Source organism: Acomys russatus, chromosome 32, assembly GCF_903995435.1.
Source record: "Acomys russatus chromosome 32, mAcoRus1.1, whole genome shotgun sequence".
NCBI lineage: Eukaryota > Metazoa > Chordata > Mammalia > Rodentia > Muridae > Acomys > Acomys russatus.
The window spans coordinates 36835729-36862711 of NC_067168.1; the positions used below are offsets into that span (position 1 = coordinate 36835729).

General features: G+C 48.1%; 1 protein-coding gene across 1 annotated transcript; it reads left to right on the forward strand.

Annotated features, from left to right (window-relative positions):
• The first annotated feature begins 224 nt into the window (after positions 1-224).
• On the forward strand, positions 225-22867 carry Ltf (lactotransferrin). The gene is made up of 17 exons (XM_051140558.1): positions 225-357; positions 2484-2644; positions 3660-3768; positions 3951-4133; positions 4463-4610; positions 5204-5259; positions 7480-7658; positions 8090-8264; positions 8948-9102; positions 10330-10420; positions 11649-11696; positions 12654-12809; positions 14496-14637; positions 16058-16125; positions 18988-19172; positions 20622-20811; positions 22713-22867. Exons 1-17 carry the CDS (start codon positions 315-317, stop codon positions 22745-22747), a joined length of 2124 nt encoding a protein of 707 aa, XP_050996515.1. The 5' UTR covers positions 225-314; the 3' UTR covers positions 22748-22867.
• The last annotated feature ends 4116 nt before the right edge of the window (positions 22868-26983 follow it).

The window sequence follows — 26983 nt, forward strand, 5'->3', positions numbered from 1 at the left end:
GAATCGTGGGGACTGTGACTCTGTTGCAATGACCCCACAGAAGCTTGGTGGGGATTGAGGAAATCACTAGGTGTCATCCTGAACCAGCAGAGTCCCTGGAGGAGGAGGGACTGGAGTCCCTGTTTCCTCCTTCCTGGCTCCAGGAACCTGGCCTCTAAGATCTAGCTCTCCTGGCTAAGGGAAGTGGGGATGAAAGGCAGGCCTATTGGGCAACAGGGTGGAGCCAGTCCTGTGAGGTCACCCAGCATAGATAAAGGGCTCCAGAGAGGGTGCAGAAGCCAGGTTTGTCCTTTAGGTCCCCCAAGACCACAGGCATGCGGCTGCTCATCCCTGCCTTGCTGTTTCTTGAGGCCCTTGGTGAGTGCAGGTGCCTAAGGGTGTCACCTGCTGGGAAGGTGGGCATCAAATGTGCTGTTCTGCTCTTTAGGGAGGAATGTAAGGCTCAGAGAGGGTGAGCCATTTGCTTAAGACACACAGGGCACCTGAGTTTAGCCTCTAACTTTTGCAACTACGCCTTGCCTTTCTGACCCTTGATTTCTTCATTGTAAAAATGACGTGGCGTGAGAGGGGCATACTCAGTGGTCTGAGTCTTCAAGGAGTGCCCGTCTGCTGCAGCGGCACCCGGTCCCATCAGGAGATACCTGGCTACAGAGGGGATGCCTACCTCCTTCAGGGAACGCTGGCTGAAGACCATGTCCAGGGGTTACAGAGGGCTGGGGAGGGAGTGGGCTCTGAACTCAGCACTGGTATTTTGCGGTTGGGAAACTAGGGAGCTTGGCATAACATTTGGCTGTTTGGTCACCTTGGTTCTGCCTCACAGGAGCAGGGGGAACACCCTGCTTGGCTTTTTGCCTTGCTTCTTCATTCCTTGGTTTGAGATGTGTTTCCTTTCTTTGCTGTCCCCTTTCCCCTCCGGAGAGCACCCATTACTCAGGTATCCCACCTCCCTATTCCTGCACCTCTCTGTTCCCAGTGTTGTCCCCTCATCACATACAGACCATCTTTTCCCTCACAGATTCCCTGTCCATACCTTCTCCACTTAGTCACCAGCTGTCAGTCCACTCGGCCCATTCCTCAGGCAGCATTCCCATCCCCGTCCCTCCTCCCCCATGAGACCCAGCTTCATTGCCTCCAAAGTAGGCTTCTTGTACCTATGCTGGGGACCCTCCATGGTCCGACCTTACTCCCTCTCCGTCTGCAGCTGCACCCTATATCTAACCCAGGTATCTTATACAGGTAGGCTAGCCCAGTGGTCAGCGGTTCTGGGGCACAACTGCCTAGGTTCAAGTTCTAGAGCCAACACTACTGAGCTGAGAAGTCACATAACCCTATGAAGCTACCCAATGCCTGGAGGTATTGGGGGTATTGACAGAAATTACACTGAAGGGTAGATGAAGTGACTTAGTAGGTAAAGATGCTTGCCACCCAGACTGACTACCTGAGTTCTATTCCCAGGACTCACACAGTAGAACTACCAGTTGACTTTCTATCTACAGATGTATCTTTTCTGGTCAAGTGTGGTTGTCATACCTTTGGTTACAGCACTTGGGAGGCACAGGCACAGGCACAGGCACAGGCACAGGCACAGGCACAGGCACAGGCACAGGCACAGGCAGGTAGATCTCTATGAGTTGGAAGCCAGCCTGGTCTGCATAGTAAATTCCAGGACAGCCAAGACTTTATCTTAAAAAAAAAAAAAAAAAAAAAAAAAAAAAAAAGCCTTTATGGCCTTTCACGTTAATGGAGTCATCCAATATTTTGTCTTGTACTGGACTTCCTTCATCTAGAACTAACGAGGCTTAGTCATTCTATAGCATGTATGTACTTCTTTCCTTATTATAGTCAAATATTCCATGGCATGGATGCACCACATCCTGTTCAGCCATTTGCTGGTTACTTATTTAGGTAGTTACATATTTTTTGTTTTGTTTTGTTTTTGCTATTCTAAACAATGCTGCTATGAATCTTAATATCAAATATTTATGTAAATCTGTGTTTTTATTTCTATATGCAACTGCCAACCTGTTTCCCAAAGTGGCTTTACATCATTTTAACAGTTTCGGCAATGCATGCAGTATCCCATGCTTGCAACATTACGATCCAGTTTGCACCTAAATAAAATACGAGCCACATCCCTTCCCTGCTCCCCTGCCAGGCTCATCTAGGGCAAGGCAGGTGGAAGTCAATAAAGGGGCCTTTGGAGTGGATTGCCTTTTGTGGAGTAGGAAACACATTAGTCGTAAGAAGGAAAACAATCTAGAGGTTCTGTCACCTCTAGCTTGTTGAATCTCGGACCTCTGGTGGGGACAGAGTCCCACGTGGTCCGGCAGCTTAGTGACTAGAGTAGAACATGACCGTTTAACATGCAGGCAAGGAGGACAGTGGCTGTGGGCAGTCTATAGAACTCCATCATACAGCAAGTCGGGGGGGGGGTCTTCCCCATGACATCGCTGGACTCCTGGTTCTTTCTCTCTTTTCTCCAGGGCTTGGTCTGGCTAAGACAACAACTGTTCGTTGGTGTGCCGTGTCAAAATCTGAGGCACAAAAATGTTCCGTGTGGCAGAACATGATGAAAAACGTGGGTGGCCAACCCCTCAGCTGTGTCATGAGATCTTCCACTAGTCAGTGCATCAAGGCCATTGTGGTAAGCTAATCCCCCAACTCAAATGAAGGAAAGAAGGGGAGAGGCCTTGAATCCAATGGGAAAGTCTCATCTCTGTTCCCTTCGCTTTACTTCCTGGGCATCTGTCAGTTGGGAGCTGCCCTCTTGCGCAGGAACTGATGTCTCTTGCTAGTGAAAGAAAGATAAACTAACGTTGAGAGTCTTCTAGTTGGGTAATCTGGGTCTTATTTCACACTGTTCACAAGAACTATTAAAAAACAAGGCCTACGCAGCCAACATGATGACTGTGTATTGTCTCTAAACACTTGAGGAATAACCCTGGCACAGCCACAGGTGCCACATCCCAACTGTTGGGCAAGAATGGCCAAAACTCTAGACATTAAAAAGACTTGTACTCAGCTGGGTGTGGTGGGGCATGCCTTTAATCCTAGCACTCGGGAGGCAGAGGCAGGCAGATCGCTGTGAGTTCAAGGCCAGCCTGGTCTACAAAGTGAGTCCAGGACAGCCACGGCTACACAGAGAGACCCTGTCTGGAAAAAAAAATCTAGATGTAGTGGGTTTCACACATGGCCCCAGTGTCCAGGAAGTAGACAGGGCCTCTTGTCATAAGAACAAACAAACTGGTGAGCTCCAGGTTTGGAAAACATTTTCTCTCAAAATGTGAGGTGGCAAGAGATGGAGGAAGACACCAGACGTCAAGCTCTGGCTTCCACACGTTCATGTCCTCTCATGTGTGAGCACACATCCCCAAGACTAAAAATGCATATGAGTCCAAAATGGGGGGTAAAGTATATAGAACAAACAACATTAAATACAAAAGATTGTGACAGTGTGACTAAGGGTGACTGAAGTAAACAGACATATATAGGGGGCACACATACCTTCAGGAGTTAAAGCCCCTGAGGGTGCTTACCGCTCACAGCAAATGACCCCGCCCTGTGCCATCATCTTCTTGTGTGGACATACGTAAGATGAACTCATTCTGAGGCCCTGAAATTCTTTTCTCCTGAAGCATGTTGGGTCCATTTTCTTTCAGACAAACAAAGCTGATGCCATGACTCTCGACGGTGGCTCGATGTTCAATGCAGGAATGCCCCCCTACAAACTGCGACCTATGGCATCTGAAGTCTATGGGACCAAAGAGCGTGAGTTCTCCCTGGGGACCCTGAGGCCTCATGGCCATATTGGGGCTGTGGCTCTGTGGAACAGGAATGGGTGAACACAGAGGTGTGCCGTGTGACAGATCCTTCTGATGCAGAGGTCCCCTTCCTACAGGGCCTTCCTCCTCTTCCTCTCAGCCCTCTCCAATCCTTCTGCTCATTTGCAGAACCCCGGACTCACTATTACGCCGTGGCTGTCGCAAAGAAAAACAGTAACTTTCATCTGAACCAACTGAAAGGCTTGAAGTCCTGCCACACGGGCATTGGCAGGAGTGCTGGGTGGAACATCCCGATAGGGACACTTCGCCCGTTCCTGAGTTGGGATGGGCCCCCTGCATCCCTTGAGGAAGGTAAAATGGCTCGGGGAGTGGATCCTGAGTGGTCTCGGGTGGGAGTTTCTAGTCTTATAGACAAAGGCCACTTTGGGATGGATGTCCATATAGGGTGAGTCCGAGATTCAGCGGGGGTGGGGTGGGGTGGGGGTGGGCCAACTAGAAGCAGGGGCTACGAGGCGAAGAGCTCTGGGAAAAGTTGCGCGTCTGAGTTCCCAAGCCCACTTCAGCACTGTCCTGTCCTGCGCTGGAGGAAGGGTCTCTCCATCCGGAGTACTGCTGGGAGGCAGGACTGCCGTGGCTGAGATTGGCTCATACTCTGTGGTCTACTTCTCTGTGTTTAACAGCGGTGTCCAAGTTCTTCTCAGAGAGCTGTGTCCCAGGTGCCAACAAGGACAGCTTCCCCAACCTGTGTAGCTTGTGTAAGGGGACAGGAGCAAACCACTGTGCCTCTTCCTCCGAGGAACCGTATTCTGGCTACGCAGGTGCCTTCAGGTGAGTGATACTGTTCTCTTCTCCCCAGTCACCCAGGGCTGCATAACCTCAGGCCAGGGGGCCGTTAATGCACAACCTGCTGGGTAAGGGAGATGCGGTGCTGTGCACATTGAGAACCTGAGTCCTGAGAAGTGGCAGGCCTTTCCATTACTGGGTCTTCTCTATCCCCTGGAGGCCAACGAGGCCCCAAGCTCAATACTGCTTTGATGGAAGCCAACCTGGTTATGGCCCTTTCTGATCACTTCAACTCTGACTTTGTTCTTCTATTGTCTTGGGTTCTCCAACTAAATTAGTTTCCCCTCCCATTTGGGCGGGGCAAACACTGTAGCCCGGCCATTTTGTCCAGTTCAGGCCTTTCTCTAGAATAGGAGAGTGCAACCTCTGCCCTCTGCCTGACTTCCTCGTTCATCCACCCCCACCTTTGCCAAGCCTCAGCACCTCCTCTCCAGCCTCTTCCTGGAGCTCAGGCACTTTTGTAGACTGACTTCCCTACCTCCTTGCTGGCCCAAGCACATTTGCACACTCAGTCTGGAGAGAAAGGGCCACACGGTTGGGGACACTGCGTCTTTAATGGCTTTCTTCTCATTTCACAGGTGCCTGAGAGACAATGCTGGAGATGTGGCTTTTGTCAGAGGAAGCACAATATTTGGTAAGGGCATGGGAGAAGCTTCGGGAGCAGCCGTTTCTTATTTCCTTTCGTCATAATTCTGCTCTTCTGGTCATCAGATTTCTCAGTCTCCAGCCACACTATTATCAAGTTGCCTACTGGATCTAGCTCTTATTTTTGGTTTTCCTTTTAAAAAAACCACTTTAAAATTATTATTATTATTATTATTATTATTATTATTATTATTATTATTATTATTATTATTATTATTTTCAGGACAAGGTTTCTCTTTGTAATAGCCCTGGCTGTTCTGGACTTGCTTTGTAGATCAGGCTGTCCTCGAACTCATGAAGATCTGCCTGCCTCTGCCTCCCAAGTGCCAGAGTTAAAGTCATGTGCCACCACACCCGGCCCTAAAATTAATTTTTATTTTAAGTGCATGGGTGTTTGCCTGCATGTATGTCTGTGTACCACATGCATGCCAGGTGCCCAAGGAGGCCAGAAGAGGGTGTCAGATTCCTTGGAACTGGAGTTACAAATGGTTGTGAGCCACTATGTAGTCGCTGGGAATTGAACCCAGGTCCTCTGGAAGAGCAGCCAGTGCTCTTAATTGCTGAGCCATCTCTCCAGCCCCGACCTCGTGCTCTTGAAATCTTCCACTCCTACTTCCATTCCTTCCCCTCATAGACACTCTCACCAAAGAGCTTGTCAAGTGTTTTCCAAAATGTACCTGACTTTGCAAAATAACCCTCTCTGGCTTGTGTCTCTGGATGCTGAGTTCACACGAGTTTTACTGAGTACTAGAAGTGATGTTGGCCCAAGGTTTCCCAGTCAGCCTCGAGGGTCAGAGATTGATCTATTGTTTTAAAATATAGGGAACTCAGTGGTTCTGACAGTAGAGGAATGATCTGTGGGACACGCCCACCATATTTAACCTTTCTATCCCACCTTGCTTTCTTTTTCACACTCTGAGCTATATCCCTAGCCCCTCTCATTTTTCTCTTTTTACTTAAAACAAAAACATATCTATCTATCTATCTATCTATCTATCATCTTTATTTGTGTTTGTGTCTGTGTGTTTCTCTGTGTGTATGCATGAGTGTGTGTGTGTACATGCACATGTGTGTGTAGACAGAAACCAGAGGAAGACCTCACAACTTTTCTTCTATTGCTCTCCATTTATTTATATTTTTTGAGACAGAGTCACTCACTGAACCTTACTCTTGCCTTTTTGACTAGTCTGGGTGGCCAGCGAGCTCCGGGATCCCCTTGTCTCTGTCTCTCCAGCACCGGGATTATAAATGTACACACCAGCCCTCCCACCCCCACCCCAGCACCGGGATTATCATGTGGACCCCAGCCCTCCCATCCCCACCCAGCACCAGGATCATCATGTGCACCCCAGCCCTCCCACCCCCACCCAGCACCAGGATTATCATGTGCACACCAGCCCTCCCACCCCCACCCAGCACCAGGATTATCATGTGCACACCAGCCCTCCCACCCCCACCCCAGCACCAGGATTATACATGTGCACACCAGCCCTCCCACCCCCACCCCAGCACCAGGATTATACATGTGCACACCAGCCCTCCCACCCCCACCCCAGCACAGGGATTATATGTGTGCACACCAGCCCCCCGCCCATCTTTTTAAAAAAAGTGAGTTCTGAGGGATCAGGCTCACATAATCACACTTGTAAAACAAGCACTTTAATAACTGAGCCATCTCCTCAGGCCCGGCCCAAATTTTTGTCACTTTTACTCTTCCTAGAGCTATGGGTGAAATAACTTTCCTTGTCTTCTCCCCATCCCCACCCTCAGTCACTTTCTCTTTCTGTTTTTTGGCACGAGGTCTCATGTAGCTCAGGCTGGCCTGAAACGTGCTATGTAGACAAGGCTGGCTTCGAACTCCTGATCTACCTCTCAAGTACTCAGAGTGAGAGTGTACCAGGACAACGACTTCTTGGGCCTGTCTCATTGCAAGGGCCTTTTTGTCAGAGGCTGTGGAGACCTTGAAGGATCTCGTTCTGCCTCCTTGAATCATGGGAATCAGAGTCTTCAGAGTTCAGGGCTCACAGAGCAACACAGCCAGTCAGAACCTCTGATCTTAGCACCGTCTGGCGACGTCTCCTTACCTTTCTGAGTGTTCAGGAGCAACTCAGCCTTTTGGATTCCGTTTTGTCAACTCTGTGGTCAGAAGCCAGAGCTCATGGTCACAGCCAAGTGTCAGCTCCTCTTTCCACCTTTCCCTTCCTCCCAGAGGAGCTACCAGACAAAGCAGAAAGGGACCAGTACAAGCTGCTCTGCCCAGACAACACCTGGAAGTCAGTGGAGGAGTACAAGGAATGCCACCTGGCTCAGGTCCCTTCACACGCTGTTGTGGGCCGAAGTAAGAATGGCAAGGAAGATGCCATCTGGAAGCTTCTCAGCCAGTCACAGGTGCACAGCCCCCCTTGCCTGCTTAAGTTTAGGCGTGGGGAGGGCTTCACTTTCCCTAATTTCTGCAGCAGACAGGGTTCATTAGCTTAAGGACTGTGGGCCCTCACTCTCCTCTGGACAGCGTAGTCACTGGAACCTTCTCTGGTGTTAGCTCCTGGCAGGCTCTCCTGGGCTCCATCAGAAGCAGGGGTGAGGACAAGATGGTAGTCTTAGGTCCCCAAGTACCTTGGGACAAAGCAATCTTCCAGGGAGTAAGCTATATAGTTGAGCTTGTGTCTCTGCAATGGGGGCAGTCCCTGTGAGAAAGGGTACCAGCTGAGGCCCCTGCCCCATTAGAATTATCCCCACATCCCAGGTAGCCCTTTCCACATTGGGTTTTGGCTCCTTTCTGCCCATTGATGGTGACCATAATTTTATTTTTCTCTAAACAGGAAAACTTTGGAAAAGACAGCACATCAGAATTCCAGCTCTTTGCCTCCCCTGTGGGGCAGAAGGATTTGCTGTTCAAGGACGCTGCCATCCGACTTGTGAGGGTCCCCCCCAAAGTAGATGTTGGGCTCTACCTGACCTATAAATACACGACATCCATCCGGAGCCTGAGTCAAAGTATGTGGAGACTAGGCAGGAAGCCAAGGGTACCCAGGGCAGGCAGTAAACTGTGGATGAGCTCTAATCTGCCATGGCTTCTGGACTGACAACACAGACAGGTGTCTTCTGTCAATCAGGTCGAGGCCATAGTGAGAAGTATCTCAAAAAAAAAAAAAAAAAGTCCTAGACACTGGGTTACTGTTTCCATATTCCTTTGCATATGCAGGGATCCAGGCCTCTTACTAAGCGAGAATAGAGACATGAACCAAGAGAGCCAGGATCTGAGATCTGAGAGAATTATTCTCTCTCTCTCTCTCTCTCTCTCTCTCTCTCTCTCTCTCTCTCTCTCTTACACACACACACACACACACACACACACACACACACACACACACACACACACCAGCTGTTGGGGTATACATTAGTTTCCATGTCATTTAGCTTTTATTCTGAGGGATGGAACTTAAGCACATGGTTACGCTAAGGACTGATGGGTGGACAGAGGGAAGCCCTTCAAAAGAACAGAAGTGAGAAACAGAAAATCTTCATTAAGGCCTGATGCAGGTGGGGAGGGAGCTGGGATGCAGAGAAGGGAAGAATGCGTGTCACACAGATTCTTCTGCCTCAGAAGGTCCCCAAGGAGCACAGGGGTGGGACTGAGGCAGTGTCTCAGCGTGCCTCCCCGTCGTCCTTCCCCACAGAGCAGCAGGATGTGATAGCCACGCGTGCTCGGGTCACGTGGTGTGCAGTTGGCAGTGAGGAGAAGAGCAAGTGTGACCAGTGGAGCAGCGCCAGCAACGGCAGGATTACCTGTGCGTCCTTCCCCACTACGGAAGACTGCCTTCTCTCAATCCTGGTAGGGAGCCGGTGTTGCATGTGGTGTGGGCAGTGGACTTCTTGAAGGGCACAGGCCATGGTCATCTGCTCACGGTAAGGTTGGTCCCCCAAGAGGCCACTGTGAAGAAGGAACACCCAAAGATGGGGGGATTTGGACCACTCATGCACATGTGTTGCACGGAGGGAGCACCCTTCTAGGTCTGAAGAATATTTTGTCGTGGAATTCCCACCCTTTTCATTAAAAGAGTAATTTAGGGTTATTAGGTTAATTTGGAAAATATGGAATGGTTTTGCCTCTCTCTCTCTCTTACACACACACACACACACACACACACACACACACACACACAATCCCCCCCGCACATGAACCATCTATATGTAGCTTCATACAAAAATATCTACAATGAGAGTTTTTGAAATTCCCCATTCCCAGGTTCCTCTGTACATGGAGCCTAGAGTAATTCTGGTCTGTATGGGTTACATACTTTTGATTCCTTTAAAAAATAAACGGTATATCTTGAATACTTCCCCCTCCCCCATCTATACATAATCTTGGGAAACATTTTTTTAAATGTTTTATGTGTATGTGTGAGTGTCTGAGTATCTATACGGGAACCATCTGCATGCAGCCATCCACGGAAGCCTGAGAGGATGTCAGATCTCCTGCAACTAGAGTTAGAGACAGTTGTGAGCTGCCATGTTGGTGCTGGAACTAAACTCAGTTCTCTGGAAGAGCAATGGGGCTTCTTAAGTGCTGAGCCAAATCTCTAGTTCACTCTAGTTATTTTTAATGTATTTGTAAAAAAAAAAAAAATGACTTGGCAAAGGAGCATTGCAGTCTTGATAAATCCATGTTTCTATATTGGGTTGTGGCTTATTCATTCTAATCACCAGTCAATTTGATACCTAACTTCTGGGTACTACTTTTGCGTGCTGTGCTAATAAGCAGAAGTTAGCTGAGAGCTGCTGTCCTCAGTGTCTTCTGTGAATGAGGCTGGTTCAGAAAGGAATCTCAGGAGTGCTCGGGTACAGGAAGGGTTCTGTTCAGGAGACAGAGAGTAAGTGTCTCAGGTGTGTGGGTGACAGCACAAAGGCATGGGATGGTGGAGGACCAGTCGTGCGGTATTTCCTTGGGGGTGTTCAGTTCAAGCAACGTGGATCTTGATGCCACCCCTGAGAGCTGCGATGACAGCAGGACAGAAGACAGCTTTCTGTAGTGTGGGTGACCACCTCTCTCTCTCTGCAGAAGGGGGACGCTGATGCCATGAGTCTGGATGGAGGGTACATCTACATTGCGGGCAAGTGCGGTTTAGTCCCTGTCCTGGCGGAGAACCAGAGTAAGTGGCGTCGGTGTCCTTTCTGGATCATTCCATTTGAGGTTGGCATGGGAGTGGGGAGGTGTGCAACCACTTCACCGGCCCATCCCCCTCAAATTGACAGATCGTGGGTAGTTTACTTCTTGATTAAAACAAAAACAAAAACATGTTTGGGATGGTGAGACAACTCAGCTTACAAAGGTATTTGCTGCCAAGCCTGATGACCTAAGTTTGATGCCCAAGACCCACATGGTGGGAGCAAACGACTCCCACAAATTGTGTTCTGACCGCCACACACACACACACACATGTGTCATGTGCTCCTGCAGACAAACCCACGCAAAAGAAATACATATAATTCAAACTTTTTTTTCCCATAAAAACAACCCAGAAAAGTATACAAGTAAGCAACTTGGTGGCATTTTTACAAATAGCATGGATGCACTGACACCCCAATAAGAGGTCCCATTGTGCCCTGCTGTCACCATACTGCCTAAGAGCAGTAACTCCCCTGATTTCCAAAGACACAGATCACCATACCTCTCTTTTAAATTAATAGAGCCAGGCATGGTGGCGCACGCCTTTAATCCCAGCACTTGGGAGGCAGAGGCAGGTGGATCTCTGTGAGTTCGAGGCCAGCCTGGTCTACAAAGTGAGTCTAGGACAGCCAAGGCTACATAGAGAGACCCTGTCTTGAAAAAAAAAAAAGAATTGTATGTTTAATGTTTGTGTGTTTTGCTCAGCATTGTTTTTGTGATATTCACCTCCATAAACCTGTGGCTGTTGATTGCTCAGCCTCATAGCTGCACAAGATTCTGTTGTGTGGCTGGGTGTGGTGGCGCACACCTTTAATCCCAGCATTTGGGAGGCAGAGGCAGGCAAATCAGTGTGAGTTCGAGGCCAGCCTGGTTTATAAAGTGAGTCCAGGACAGCCAAGGTTACACAGAGAAACCCTGTCTCGAAAAACAAAAAACAAACAAACAAAAAACAACACAAGAAAAAAAAAAGATTCTGTTGTGTGACTCTACCATAACACTTCATCATTGTCCCTGTGGATGGGCATTTGAGTAACTCCTATCTGGTGGTCATCATGCCCTTGTCTGTTGTGAAAATGTATGCTTACTTCTGCTGCCTTGAAACACTGAGGCATCTTCTTTGAGTTTGACCTCACGTTGTGGGGCTTGAAAAGTCTGTAGCCTCCTAGTAAATCTGAGCAGTAATTGATGTTTTGTTTGCCTTTTCTCTTTAGAATCCTCTGAAAGCAAAGGCTCTGGTTGTGTGGACAGACCAGCCGAAGGTAAGTCACGGTTAAAAGCAAGCCACTGCTCAGGAAGAGGCTGTGGAAACCTGACCCTGGAAGCTGTTATGTACAGATACAAACAATTCATGCAGGAATAATTATAATTATTGTTTGCATGGACCTTCACACTTGGTGGGGAGCTTTCATATGTTCACTCTTAGAGCAGGGTCATGTGGAAAGAGAAACATTGCTCCCCCATTCTGTATGTTCAAGGGAACAGTGGCTCAAAGAGTTTCCAGGACCCTGGATCTCATTCAGTGGTAGCTGATGTTGGTGCTGATCCTGGATTTGAACCAGGACTTCTAGCCTCACCAAGCCCAGGGCTCTGTACACTAGCTCCAGCTGTTCTTGGGAGCTGGAGCTTGCTAAGCTTTGGAAGCCTTGGTATTTGCCCTCATTGTGGGTACCAGGTACCTTTGAAAGGAGGATGGCGATCACGTTAACTCCCTCACCATGCGGGGCTGGTTGAACGAAGCTCTGGGGGTGTGTACCCCCAGCATTCATGCAACAGCTGTCCTCACGGTCACCACAGCACTTGCCTGATGCAACTGCAGGTAGTGATTTGTGTGTTGTTGAGGCCACACTCCAGTGTTCAGAGCCTGTTGCCCACAAGTAAAGGTTTATAATTCAGCAACACTATGTGGCTGGTTGAGGACAGCCTCCTGTAGTCACGGATGGAAAGGATCAATTTTCATACTGTATTATAACTCAGATCGGTCTCCCCGTAACACAGAACAACTTTCCTTTTGTTTCTCTTTCTCTTCTTTCCTGTCTTTGTTTCCTTCCTTCCTTCTTTCTTTCCTTTCCTTTCCTTTCCTTTCCATCTTCCTAACAATGGCCAGTGATCCAGAATGGTGTAAACCTGTTGTGGTTTTGGCCTGGGTTGGAGGCGCTGTACTGGAACCCGTGTATGCCCCGAGGCTAAGATCGTCTCTCTGTCCCCTGTTGCACAAGGGTACCTTGCCGTAGCGGCAGTTAGAAAGGAAGATGCTGGCTTCACCTGGAGTTCTCTGAGAGGCAAGAAGTCCTGCCACACTGCCGTGGGCAGGACCGCAGGCTGGAACATTCCCATCGGCCTGCTAGTCAACCAGACCAACTCCTGCAAATTTGGTAAGCCTCTGGGAGGGCCTCAGAGGAGGGCCATCCTGGGTCAGGAAGTGAGTACTTGAGCTTGTGAAACCTTAGGGAAGGGAGCAGGTGGTGGGAGGTTTGCTGCCTGGCTGTAGCTTGCATGTCTATTTTAGAAATATTAGGTTGTCCTTGTGGTCACCTCATGGAGCCATGGACGCACAGGATGTTTCCTACAAAGCATTTCCTAAGCTTCCCCTGCTCCCCTCCACCCCCATGGACGTCTAGATCTCAACATCATTTAGTTTGAAAATTAACATATGCTCAACCGTATGAGTCAGCAGCGAGCTGAATTGTTAACAACTGGATGTAAGTCTGGTAAGATAGCTTGAGTTTTCTAATGTAGGCAAGAATGCAATAAAACAGGCATTTTCAAATTTTTTTTTAGTGTGTATTTTAAAACCTGTGTATTTAAAAACCTATGCATTTAAAGAATGCTTCCAGAGAGTTGGAACCCAGCACTCCAGAAGACATGTCATTATACCTCCCTAGTACCATGGGCACACCAGCCACAGGGGCGCACAAGCCACAGGGGTGCACCAGCCACAGGAGTGCACCAGCCACAGGGGCGCACAAGCCACAGGGGTGCACCAGCCACAGGGGTGCACCAGCCACAGGGTGCACCAGCCACAGGGCGCACAAGCCACAGGGGTGCACCAGCCACAGGGGTGCATCAGCCGCAGGGCGCACCAGCCACAGGGGCGCACCAGCCACAGGGGCGCACAAGCCACAGGGGTGCACCAGCCACAGGGGTGCACCAGCCGCAGGGCGCACCAGCCACAGGGGTGCACCAGCCACAGGGGTGCACCAGCCACAGGGGTGCACCAGCCGCAGGGCGCACCAGCCACAGGGGTGCACCAGCCACAGGGGCGCACCAGCTATGGAGTATACAAGCCAGAGGGGCACACCAGCCACAGGACATACCAACTACAGGGGTGCACCAGCCACGGGGCATACTAGCCATAGGGGTGTACCAGCCATAGGGGTGTACCAGCCATAGGGGTGCACCAGCCACGGGGCATACCAGCCGTAGGGGTGCACCAGCCACGGGACATACCAGCTACAGGGGCGCACCAGCCACAGGGCACACCAGCCAGAGGGGTGCACCAGCCATGGGGCATACTAGCCAGAGGGGCGCACCAGCCATGGGGCATACCCGCTACAGGGGTGCACCAGCCACAGGCGCACCAGCCACGGGGCATACTAGCCAGAGGGGCGCACCACCCAGAGGGGTGCACCAGCCACGGGGCGTATCAGCTACAGGGGCGCACCAGCCACGGGGCACACCTGCTTTTTGTTGAGAAGCTGGGTGCCCAGAGTTTCTATTTCTGATTTAAAAATAGTAAGAAGTCAGCTTGTGAAACAGGAGACCAGCTGGCTCTGCTGCGGAGGGTGCCCGTGTGTTCTTTAGCAGAGCTCCTTCTACAAGGCTGCGGTGACAGGGCCGTCTGTGCAGGTTTAACTCTCCTGCAGCAGGACATCCCGTCCACGCCTCCAGTCTGAGGCTTCTCTGACTTCCAGTGGGTCCCTGGTTGGTGGTGGGATGTCCTTCCATAGGATGAGTGTCCTATCTATGCTGTCTACATACTGAACTGAAACCAAGCTATGTCATCTGTTGCGTAAAGACTCTGGTTGGAAGCACTAATTTACCTTTGCCCCTCTGTCCAGATGAATTCTTTAGCCAAAGTTGCGCCCCTGGAGCCGACCCCAAATCCAATCTCTGTGCCCTGTGTGTTGGTGACGAGAAGGGTGAGAATAAGTGTGCTGCCAACAGCAAAGAGAGATACCACGGCTACACCGGGGCTTTCAGGTGAGTCTGGGACAGAGCGCCACCAGCATGGGGCCTCGGCCCTCGTTCTCAATACATGGCCCTGTGGTTCTAGGGGGCCAGGTGTGGCCTGTCATAGGAAAGTCGAGAATCAAATGGGAAGCAGGCGCAAGAGTCATCTATTGTAGCAGGACCCCAGAGAGTGGAGGCTGGACTGCAGGACCACGGGGCTCAGCTTCACTGCCCAGCCAGCAACCCACACTGAGCCTCGCTGTTCTCACCCTCAGAGGCAGCAGGGAGAGAGTGCTTTAGTGTTTTGTGAAGAGAATTCTAGTAACCACCACCCTCTCCCCTCCCTCAGGTCACCATGATGTCTTATGTTTTTACTTTTCTCCTCGACTTTGGCCTTAAAGGGCCTGGAGAGATGGCTCAGCGGCTAAGTGCTTGCTGCTTGATGCAGAAGAGTTCAGTACCCAGGACCCGTATCAGGTGGCTCACAGCTCCATGGGTATCCAATGCTCTCCTCCAGCCTCCAGGGGTACCCACACACATGTGCACATGTGTACACACAGACACACACATACACATGAATAAAAAAAATTAAATAGGTCCTTTTATTTTTTTTTAACATGACAAGTAGAAAGCCACATCACAGTGTTACTTTCAAACAGTAATATGAAAACTCAACAAAAAAATTAGCTTCCAGATTATATGTATTTTTTACATCTCATACACCTCCCCCAGATTTGCAACACGGTATTATGTCTCTGGAAATTTCGGCACCTCCTTGTTCTTGTTTATACTAAAAGGCACTGTTTTTTCCTCTGCTTAGTTATATCTAGAATCTAGACTAGGGGTATATAACAAAATATCGAAAGCTAGAGCCAGGAGTCTTGTTCTCTCTTTTTTCTTTCTTTCTTTTTTAAAAAATATATCTTATTTATGTATTTATTTTTAAAAATTTTGAGACAGGGTTTCTCTGTGTAGCCTTGGCTGTCCTGGACTTACTTTGTAGACCAGGCTGGCCTCGAACTCACAGAGATCTGCCTGCCTCTGCCTCCCGAGTACTGGGACGGAAGGCGTGCGCCACCACACCCGGCTTCTCCCTTATATCTTTATCTAAAGTTTACTTAGCGTTCCTCCTTCAGTTAGGCTGTACTTACTGCTCAGCCATCGTTTTCCCAATTGTGAAGTCTCGCGTTGTTACCTTCCCTTTCTCTCTCATAACTTTATGGATTGAAAGATAAAAATCTCATTGGCGTCATCTTATTGGGGTTTCAGGAGGAGAAAAGACACACAGATGCTTGCGTTCTGACATGTTAAATAATATATTTCCGGAAGTAGTTTCAACTTTTGCATGTTTACTGTCATGTTTTAGTTTTTGGGAATGCATGATACAAATATTTATGAAAATTCTAATGGTTTCTCCTTTGTGGTATGTTTATTTTGGGAAATATTTTAGGTGTCTGGCTGAGAAGGCAGGAAGTGTCGCATTTTTGAAGGACTCCACTGTCTTGCAGAACACTGATGGTATGTGAAGACATTTCACTTCCTCCTTCAAAGCAATCCTTAGCATCATAACTATTTTCAGACTCTTGACTAAAAGAATTCCAAAAGCTTTTAAATTTGTTTTTATTTTTGAGACAGGCTCTTATTTTATAACTCAACTTGGAACTTGCTGTGCACTTCACACGGGCCTTGAACTCATGGAAGTCTTCCTGCCTTGGCAAACTGAGTTCTAGAAAGTGTAGGCATGAACCACTCCAACTGGTGAATTGCAAAGTCTGCCCTGTAGGAGGCAGCATGGGGACATCTGTAGTGTCAGGGTGATTTTGAGGCAATTCACACACACATACACACACACATACACACATACACACACACATACACACACTCACATAGACATACACACATACATGCACATACATACATTCACCCAGATGTACACACACATACACACATATATACATACATACACACAGACATACACACATATACACGTACACACATTCATACACATCCACACTCACATAGACATACACACATACATGCATACATGCACACGCACATATTCACACAGATGTACACACTCATATACATATATACACACACTCACACAGACGTACACACATACATGCACATACATGCATTCACACAGATGTACACACACACATACACATTCATTCACATATACATTCACACAGACATACATGTATACATAGACACACAGACACACAGACACACAGACACACACACACTGCTAGCCATAGGTAGCGAGTGCGTATTTGAAAAAAACTCACTGTCTGTCTGTCTGTATCAGATGAAACAGCTACAGACGGTAATAATAACTGAATGCATGTGAATAAAAATTCCTTTTGAAAAAGGGAAGTAGGAGCCTGCCTTCAGCTCCATGTAAAATCTTGGCCTGGAAACTCCTTGAGAGTCAGTGAGTAAAAATCCGCAGGGACACGCAGGTTATAAAGAAAATGTACCAGCCAAGGTTTGAACAAGGGTCCCTCTTCTGGTCTCTAGATTGGGCAAACTAGGCCTTCAGCTCTTGCCAGTCACTTGCTACTGCTCCACATCCCTCCTTAGGCCTCCACACCTCTGCCTCTGAAGGTGACTTGCTGTTTTATTCAGAAAACTGTCAATCCAGCCCCTTCTTCCCTTTCCTTTCGCCTGTCTGCTGTCTCTGGGTGGGCATGCATGTCCTAGTGGACCACTGAGCCTGAAATTCTGAGTGTTAAGGAGAGGAATCCAGGAGGATGGCGAGGTGTTTCCTAAGGAGAGGAATCCAGGGGGATGGCGAAGTGTTTCCTAAGGAAGGAGAGACGTTCACAAGCTTAGATGATGAGCACACTCAGGTATGCCTACATTTAAACCTGGAACTTATGGCAGCCTGTGTGATAGTCAGGGATCAGACTGATGTCAAATCCAATTCTAAGGTTCTCGGGTACTTAATATCTATATTTATTTGAATTAAGTAGACATACTTGATAAACCCATGGGATCTTCCATTTTTTCTACACTGCACTGAAATGGGAGGGAAAAGATTATCGATATTTGAAAGTCTGAGCTTGGAAATGTTTTATAATTGGAAACTTTTCAGTATCACATGATATCTGACATGTGGGAAATCCTGTACTTGATGTCATCTGATGAGTCACAGCCAGACTGCAGTCACTCCGGAAGCATTGTGCAATGTCACCTCTAGGTGACATCTGTAACTTGCATATGAAAAATGGAATATTTAATTTTGCATTGCCACCCCACTATATACATACATACATACATGCATACATACACACACACACACACACACACACCGATGCTCTAAAATTTAAACAAATTCCAAAACAATCTAGTCCCAAACGTTTAAACAAAGGATATGAGACTTGTTTTCTTTTTTTTGGAACCAACTGGTAACTATGGCATAGATGGAGTTATTTTGTAAAAGGGAAGTTATTTTGTCTGGGAAGATACATCCGTGGATGCAATGCATGTTATGCAAGTATTAGGGCCCAAGTTCTGATCCTCAGGACCCATGTAAGGAGGCAGATGAGTTGTCATGTGGCAGCTCTGGATGGCAGGAGTGGAGATAGGTGGACCCTGGGCCTTCTAGCCAGCCCGTCTAGCTGAACCAATGAGCTCTGTGTTCAATGGAGGACTGCGTCTCAAAACATGAGCGAAGATGTGATTGGGGAAGATATCCAAGTATCACCCTCTAGCCTCCACACATACCTTCACAGGCAAGCACACCTGCATATGTGTGCACACACATACAACACACATACTGCACGCTACACGCACTATACAACACACACACTACACAACACACATATACACACTTAGGACATTTAACAGCTTGGTTGGGATATAACTTGAGTATTTGAGAATCCACCATTGTCTGTGTACAGTTGAGTGGGCTCTAGCACACTCAGAATGTACAACCACCCACACAATCCAGCTCCCCAACACACTCATCTGAACAACATGAAGAAACCCTTGCACCTGTTGGTGGCCCACCATCTTTGCTTCTTCAACATCTACTTCCTGTTCCCGTGACTTTGCCTGGTCTCATAAATGCAGTCATCACTTGTGGCCTTTTTGTTGCTGGCTCCTTTCATCGTAGCATCCTGATGTTGAGCATCACCTTTGTCACCACATATATGAGCTTCGCCCTCTTTGTTGTGGAATAAAATTCTCCTATATGACTAAGCCCTCATCTTGGCCTATCTGTCACCTGAATAGCTTATGCAGGATAAAGTTTCCTTTTGTCTCCTGCATATCAGCACAGCCCCCTGTGGGCTTTTCAAAATAGGCAGACCAATACAGAAAAGATGCCTTAGCCGGGCAGATTAGCCATGGCTAATGACACCTGTCCCTCACCAGGAAAGAACACTGAAGAGTGGGCTAGGAACTTAAAGCTGGAGGACTTTGAGCTGCTGTGCCTCGATGACACCCGGAGACCTGTGACTGAGGCTAAGAACTGCCACCTGGCCATTGCCCCAAACCATGCTGTGGTATCTCGGACAGACAAGGTGGAACTCCTTCAGGAGGTGTTGCTTAAGCAACAGGTATGGGCCCCCCAGGTCCCCCAGCATGCTTTTCACCACATAGGCTCCTGTCAAGAGGCAGTTCATCCACTCAAGCCTTTCTTTCTAGCCCCTCTGCTTGAGCGACAGGAATGGCATTGGCTTCCTCCAGAGAGTCTTTCTTGGGGACCATCTAAGACTTCTGCCTGGACTCTCGGCTCCTGGACTTGAACTTGTGTCATGGCCCAGAGGCAGTTCTGACCTTTTCCCCCTCCGCTGCTGCCTCTCAGGGTTCAGATTAGAGAGTGGGCAAATGCTTGCTCAGTGCGCAGGACAAAGGCTGGAAAGCAGCAAACCCAGAGATGCCCCATGTGTAGAAGACGCGAGGTCCTTCTGCTCACAGAGAAGCCCTAGGGAAATCGGGGACTTATTAAACATGCAGTGTTGTCTCTTCGACAACACTGTGTATCTCTATACACAACCTGTTTTCCGCCAAGAACGCTGGGAACCAGTGTGGTTAACAGCCTGGTGACTCCTCTCCTGTGCTCTCTGTATGGCCAGGCTGCTCCAGCTCTCTCAGTCAGGCTCTACAACTACCCTCCCTGAGACCCTTATCAGGAGCACTTGTTTCCCCGAGCCTGCTTTTTCAGTTCATCTACAGATCCTACCTTTATGGAAGATGTCGCTTGCACTTACAAGAGTTTTGATGTAATTGTGTTTTAGTCTTTGTTGCACACACGGGACCATGTTAGTTATCACCAGGACCCTCCCCTCCCCAAATTTTACTGTGCTTAAATCTGCCTGAAATAAACTACTCGGTGTCAGATTTTTGAATGTTGATACAACACTGGCTATTGAGTTGTGTTGAGCAGGACTTCCTTCTTACCTCGTGTGGATCAACACTCTCCTGGTCATGGTGTTTGTAGGACCCCTCCCCCACCCACCCACCCCTACATCCATGGATTTAGGGCACACTGCGTTCTGGAGTTCCCTGTTCTAGTCTCTATTTTGCTATCACAACATGCTGGCTCTGGCTTCACTTTTGAGGCCAACAGCCCTGGGCATGGAGAAGGGACGCAGCTGAGAGAGACTGACTGTCTTCCAATGGCCCAGTTCATAGAAACATGGGAATCTTCCCACTCAAATTGTCCCTCTGGACAGCTGGAATGCTAGAATGTTCTAGATGGTCTGCTTTCAGAGAAGATCTCAAAAATCTTCATCTGACCTCTAATCACCAGCAAGAAGTTCTATATAGGAAGAGATAACAGATTTAGTAGGAGGGAGCTGGGAGGCAAGGTCAGAAGTGGTAGAGCCTGCGCCCCGGCTGGAGTGGCCATCTCCCAGGAGCATGGGCAGGGAAGAATCATCCCAGGCAGGGAAAGAAACACTGCTGCTTTTTGTTTGCAATTCTGAGGAATGAACCGTGCTGTTCCCATCCTTGCGCTCCCTTCTTCTTTGACCACTTACAGACTGTCGACTCTTTTGGTGCAGGCTGAGTTTGGAAGAAGTGGGCAGAGGTGTCCAGAAGACTTCTGCATGTTCCAGTCTGAAACCAAAAACCTTCTGTTCAATGACAACACTGAGTGTCTGGCCCATCTCAATGGCAAGACAACTTTCGAGAAGTTTCTGGGAAAGGAGTATGTCACAGCCACAGAGCGTCTGAAGCAGTGTTCAAGCTCCCGTGAGTAGGATCTAGATGCAATTAATGAGAAACAACATGGGAGAAGGTCAAGGTTTAGAGGTCAAAGTTCACACAGAAATGCAAATTCCTTAAAACCTTACAATGTAAAGCCAAAGAGATGGCCTACGGGGTAAGAGAACTGACTGCTCTTCCAAATGACACAGGTTCAGTCCCAAACTCCTGCCCTCCTGGCATCTCATAACTCTCTGTAATTTTAGTTCCAGGGGACCCAACATTCTCTTCTGGCCTCTGTGGGCACCAGGCATGCATGTGATAGTCAGACGTACACACAGGCAAAGCATGCATACACATGACAAAATAAATTCAAATGTAGGCAAACATATTGATAATTAAATTCTGGAAAGCCACTTAGAAGAGTGGCTGGAGATGTCTCTCAGTAGAGTGTTTGCCTTGCGTGCATAAAGCCCAGGCTTCAGTCTCTGCATGGCAGAAATTGGGTGTAGTGGTGCACATCTGTAATTCCAGTACTTGACAGGTAGAGGCAGGAGGACCAGATGTGCAAGGTCATCCTTTGCTGCATGTGGAGATCGCAACCAGCACGGAGTACATGAAACCTCATCTCAAAATGATTCAAATACATTGTATTATACATGCACACACAGACACACACACACAGACACACACACACACATGTATATGTATCTATATACACACAGATTGCTGAAAGGCTTTCAGAAGTGATCTTCAAGCCTCAGCATGCAATGGCTCCCTGTGTACAGTGGCCTCTTGAACTTCTGTATCTGGTCCCCTCTCTGAGAGACAGAGGCTTGGCAGATGCTGTGATCCAGGAGTAGGGAGCAGGCCCAGCATCTCTTTGTCAGTTGTTCTCAGTTTAGGATGATTTTGTCTGTAATGATTAAAAAAAATAAGATGCCAGGCAACAGATATGACATGGAGAAGTTTATTATAGTGGGAGGTGGGGAGAAAGGAGGGAGCACCCAAGAGAATGAGTGAGAGACAGAGACAGAGGCAGAGAGGCAGAGAGAGACAAACAGAGACAGAGACAGAGGAAGAGAGAAGAGGTAAGAGAGCAAGAGAGGAGAAAGGCAAAAGAGTGAGAGATGAGGTGGGTCTGTCCTTTTATACACTGGGTAGCCAGCTGGCCTACCTAGTGTCAGGAAGGTAATGATGTCATAGGCTGCTAGGCAGACCAGGCAATATGCTAACATCGTCCCCAAAGGAGATTATTTAGCCATGCCTAGAAACATTTTGATGACCACAATTTAGGAGGCACTTCTGGTACCAGGCAACAGAGGTTGGGGTTGTTAGCCAGCAATGCACAGGATACCCCACACTACAAATAAGAAGGGTTATCAGGCCCCACCACCCGCTGCTGATTGGTCCGGGATGAGGAGCCATATTCTGTACTGAGCGGCTTCTCAGGCTGCGGGTGTTGCAGATGTGGTCCACACTCGCTGACTTAGGGCTATTGATGGATCATGTGAACCGATAGCAAGAAGCCATGTGCTTGAGGACAGAGCTGTCTGCCCATGCTGTCCCCAGCTCATGGCACAGAGACTCACATGGGCAGGAGCCCAGTGATAATGTTTGCGGAGGAAGAATAGGCACGTATGTCAGCCTGCGTGGCACATGGTTCCGGAGTCAGAGGACCAGTGTCTCATGAACCTGAACAGTATGAACTGACTCACTTAGCGGTGGAGTCAAGCTCTCCTCGGGTTAGGGCAGGAGGACGTCCGTGTGTTCCCAGGAGGCCAGAGTTGCTAGAAGAGGCAACAGGAAACACATGGATGGACAAAACAAGCCCTGACTCCCAGTGGTGGGACAAGGGCTTGAAACTGTTTTGAAACCTCCTTGACTTAATAGATTTGAAAAAAAAAGACAAGTCTGTTTCTGAATGACCTGCTTTCTGTATCCCACAGCCATCCTGGAAGCCTGTGCTTTCCTTACTCAGTGAAAACACCAAGCGAACAGCCAAGCCTTCCCAGCAAGCCTCATCCAGGACCCAGGATGTCCTGGGCCTTATAACTCCCCGCTGTCACTTTAGGTAGAAATAAAATGAGAAATAGTGCTGATCTTCTTGTCACATGAAGTGCCGCTCATTGTGCCTTGACTTTTACACTGAAACCGTGTGTCTGACCAAATGCCTGCACACTTGGACTTCCCGTTGGCATTTTCAGGTCCAGCCCTTCCTTTGTCCTGAAGTTCTGGGCACGGGGCCCATTGATCTGGAATCTGGGGACAAGCCAAGTGACTATTTCTTTCCCAAGGGAATCTGGCTTATTCACAAAGAGGTCATAGTACATATGCATATGTGTGTCCCAGAGCGCGTGTGCTGTGTGTGTACATGTATACCTCAGCATATGTTTGAATAGAGGACTGTGTGTACTTCTCGCACTAATGCTCATGAACGTGTGTGCACATGCACGTGAAAGCCAGAGGACAATCTTGAGTATCACTGCTCAGGCACCGTCCACCTTTTTTTTTTTTTTTTTGGAAGAGAGTACCCTAATTTGCTTTCTATTGCTGTGATAAACACCATGACCAAAAACAACTTGAGGAGGAGAGGGTTTATTTCACCTTGCTGCTTGCAGTCCATTGTGAAAGGAAGCCAGGGCAGGAACCTGGAGGCAGGAACTGAAACAGACACCGTGGAGGAATGCTGCTTACTAGCTTGCTCTCCACAGCTTGCTCAGCTGCCTTCCATCCTGTCTTCTTTCTTTCTTTCTCTCTCTCTCTCTCTTTCTCTCTCTCTCTTTCTTATCTTTTTGATTTTTTCAAAACAAGGTTTCTCTGTGTAGCCCTGGCTGTCCTGTAGACCAGGCTGGTCTCAAATTCCTGCATCCCAAGTGCTAGGATTAAAAGGCATGCGCCACGACAACCTGGCTCAGCTTGTTTTCATATAGCACCCAGGATGACCTACACAGGGGTGTCATTGCCCACAGTGGGCTGGGACCTCCCACATCAATCATTAATCAAGAAAGTGCCCCCACAGACTTGCCTACAGGCAATCTTATAGAGGCAATTTCTCAATTAAGGCTCCTTTATCCTAAATGACTTCAGCTTGTGTCAAGTTCACAAAAGAACTAGGCAACACACAGGGTCTCTACACTGGCCTGAATAAGCTAGGTAGGCTAGGTGGTATGCCCAAGTCTTGCCTGTCTCTGCCTTTCTAGCAGTAGATTACAGGTATGCGTCACCACACTTGGCTTTTAAAATGCAGGTTCTGGGACCAAAGTCAAGCCCTTATGCTTGCAAGGCAAACACTTTACTGACTAAGCTATTTTCCCAGTCACCAGTTCTCCTACGCATTTATTTATTCAACGAGCTCTTCAAAGCACAGACAATGCTCCTACAATTCTGCTCCATCATGCACTGTGCACCGTTCATTATTAATGAAAATGGGCAGCTCTATCGCACTTTTTTTTTTCATTTGCTATGTTGAATTAAGACCAGATATGTTGTCCTCCAATAGCCTGAGAAATCTATTCCATGAGAAACATTTGATGATAGAGTTTAGTGCTTGCAAATGTAAAACGTAACAATTGAACAACAAGAACCTTCTTAAATAAATGAGACACTAAAGCGAAATAAAGGATCCATCAGTGAAGCTGGGCGTGGTGGCGCACACCTTTAATCCTAACACTGGGAGGCAGAGGCAGGTGGATCTCTGTGAGTTCCAGGACAGCCAAGGCTACGTAGTGAGAACCTGTCTCAAACAAAACAAAACAAAACAAAACAAAACTAAGCAACAACAACAAGAGCCTTCATAGAAATCCCTTTCCCTGGTTGAAATGAAATCTAGCATCATGGAGCCAACCACCCCTAGGTCTGAACAACCAAGGCTGCCTCCCTCTTTGAATCTGTGTCCACCAGGGGCCAGTGATGTCTCTACATTTGTCCCCCTGGTCTGAACCCAGGATGAAACAGAAACCTTCATTTGGGGTCTGGACATGAAGGAGAAATGGAGAAGCCAGGCAATGTCTCTAAGTTTCTGTTTGATCCCCATTATTTCAATGCCAAGTAAAGCCACTTGGCACAGTGTTAGTGAGACGGTCCAGCAGGACACTGCATCCCCCTTCATTTCTTCATCAGAAGCAGAACCTTTAGCTATTTTAGTTTCAAGGTTCTTCTTCTCTGGCCTGTTGTGGCTTGACTGTGAAGTGTCCTCCATAGGTTCATGTGTTTAAAGACATGGTTTCCCCAGCCTCGGAGCTCTTTTGGAAGGTTGTAGTTTTTCGGAAGTAGTCTTCACTGAAGGAAGTGGGATGCTGTGGCTTTACAGCCCAGTCCCACATAGCTCAGGCCAACAGGCCAACATCCTGTTTGATTTCTGCTTTCTGATCGTACAAGAGTTGAGGTGGAGTCCTGGTTGCTCACCGCTGCTACCGTGGAACAGCCTGCGCCATTTCTACTCCTCCAGGATAGACTCCAACTATAACCCAGAATAAGCCCTTCTTCCCCGAAGTTGTATTTTTTTTTCCAGGTATTTAGTCGTAGCCACAGGGAAAGTAACCAAAGGGCTGGTGAGATGGCTCAGCTGCTAAGAGTGTCTTCTGTTTTTCTAGGGCTTCCAAATTTGGTTCCCAGCATCTGTGACTTCAGTTCCAGGGGATCTGACACCTTCCTGGCTTCCATGGACACCTACACACATGTTCACAGACAGACACACACACATAAAGAAAAAGGAAGTTTAAATGTTTTAGATTATTTTTAAGGTTTTTTTTATATGTATGAATGTTTTTCATACATTTATGTCTGTGAATCACATGCATGCCTAGTGTCCTTGGAGGCAAGAAGAGAGTGTCAGATCCTCTGGAACTGGAGTTACAGATGTTATGAACCGCCATGTGGATTCTGAAAATTGAACCTGGGTCCTCTGTAAGAGCCGCAAGTGCTCTTAACCACTAAGCTATCTCTCCAATTCCCATAAGCATATATGTATATGGTAACTGAGCTGGAGTGATGGCTCAGTACCTATGCTGGACAATCCACAGCCACAGGAAGTGCCAGCTCCAGAAGGATTCAGTGCCCTGGCCTCAGCACTCACCTGCATAGAAGACATTATCTAATCGACAGCTTCAGATGAGGGCATGAGGACCACCCTACTCCTTAACCATGAAAGTGATAGTACTTTCAGTGCCACGCCCACAAATAGATTCTTATTAGTATTTCAACAGAAGGGGCCAGGGTTAATACCAGAAGCTGTGTCTGAATAATTGGGTGGAGCCAGTACGTCTGTCAGGGAAACCTTTCTGGAGACTTCCTCACAGTCAGGCCCAGAGGTGTGTCTACGCCGTGTTTCTAAATCCAGACATGCTGACGATGAAGACTAAGCACCACAGAGCGGGTTCTGCTCCGCATCATGCTGTCATTTCCTCACATCTGTGTTCTCAGGGAAGGCTCTGAGCTTTGGATTCAACACAGCCTATATGTAGAGTCAGTTTCTATTTCCACCCATGACAGGGCCTCAAGGCTTTTCCAAAATGGTGTCATGGTGCAATGAACCCAAGTCCTGCCTTTCCTGGTGGAGCTTCCCAAGGCTCTGTGCAGTCCCTGGGAAGGGCTCATGTCCTCTGTCTCTTTTGGCGGAAGAATTGCCACCAGTCAGAAATGTAACTTGACATTTATGTCATATCTTTGCCTTCAGAAACCCAGAACAAAACATCTTCTTGGTCTATGACTTTACCTCAGGCCTCTTGTCTTAAAATTTCAAGAGCTTAATTAGGTTATCTGCACAGCAAAAAAAAAAAAAAAATCAAACAAGCAAAAAACTCAAAAAGTCCCTTAGCCTCTGCTTCCTCTTTGTTGAGCCCAGGGCGTTGTTTCCTGGTGGCATGCTCACATTGGAAAATACTCAAGAGATACAGTGTCTCTCTACCATCCATGGACCTGGGGGTGGGGGATGGGAGTTTGGGGGTTGCGGGGGGACAGGGGGAAGGACAAGGCAGAGTCCAGCCCAGAGCCACAGTGTGAGAACACATCCACTGTCCTCCACGGAGTGAGCTGGAAGAATCCAGGACAGCCTGTCCCAGCCCGCCCTTCCTCACCCTTCTACCTTCAGTTCACGGAACTTTCTGAAGAAAGCCAAAAATGGCCAGGCAGGCTTCTTCTCTGTTGTGAAGCAGACCTTGTGAGAGAAAACCATCGTCCTGAGATGGAAGGAACCTCCTAATAGTGGCGAGTCTTCAAG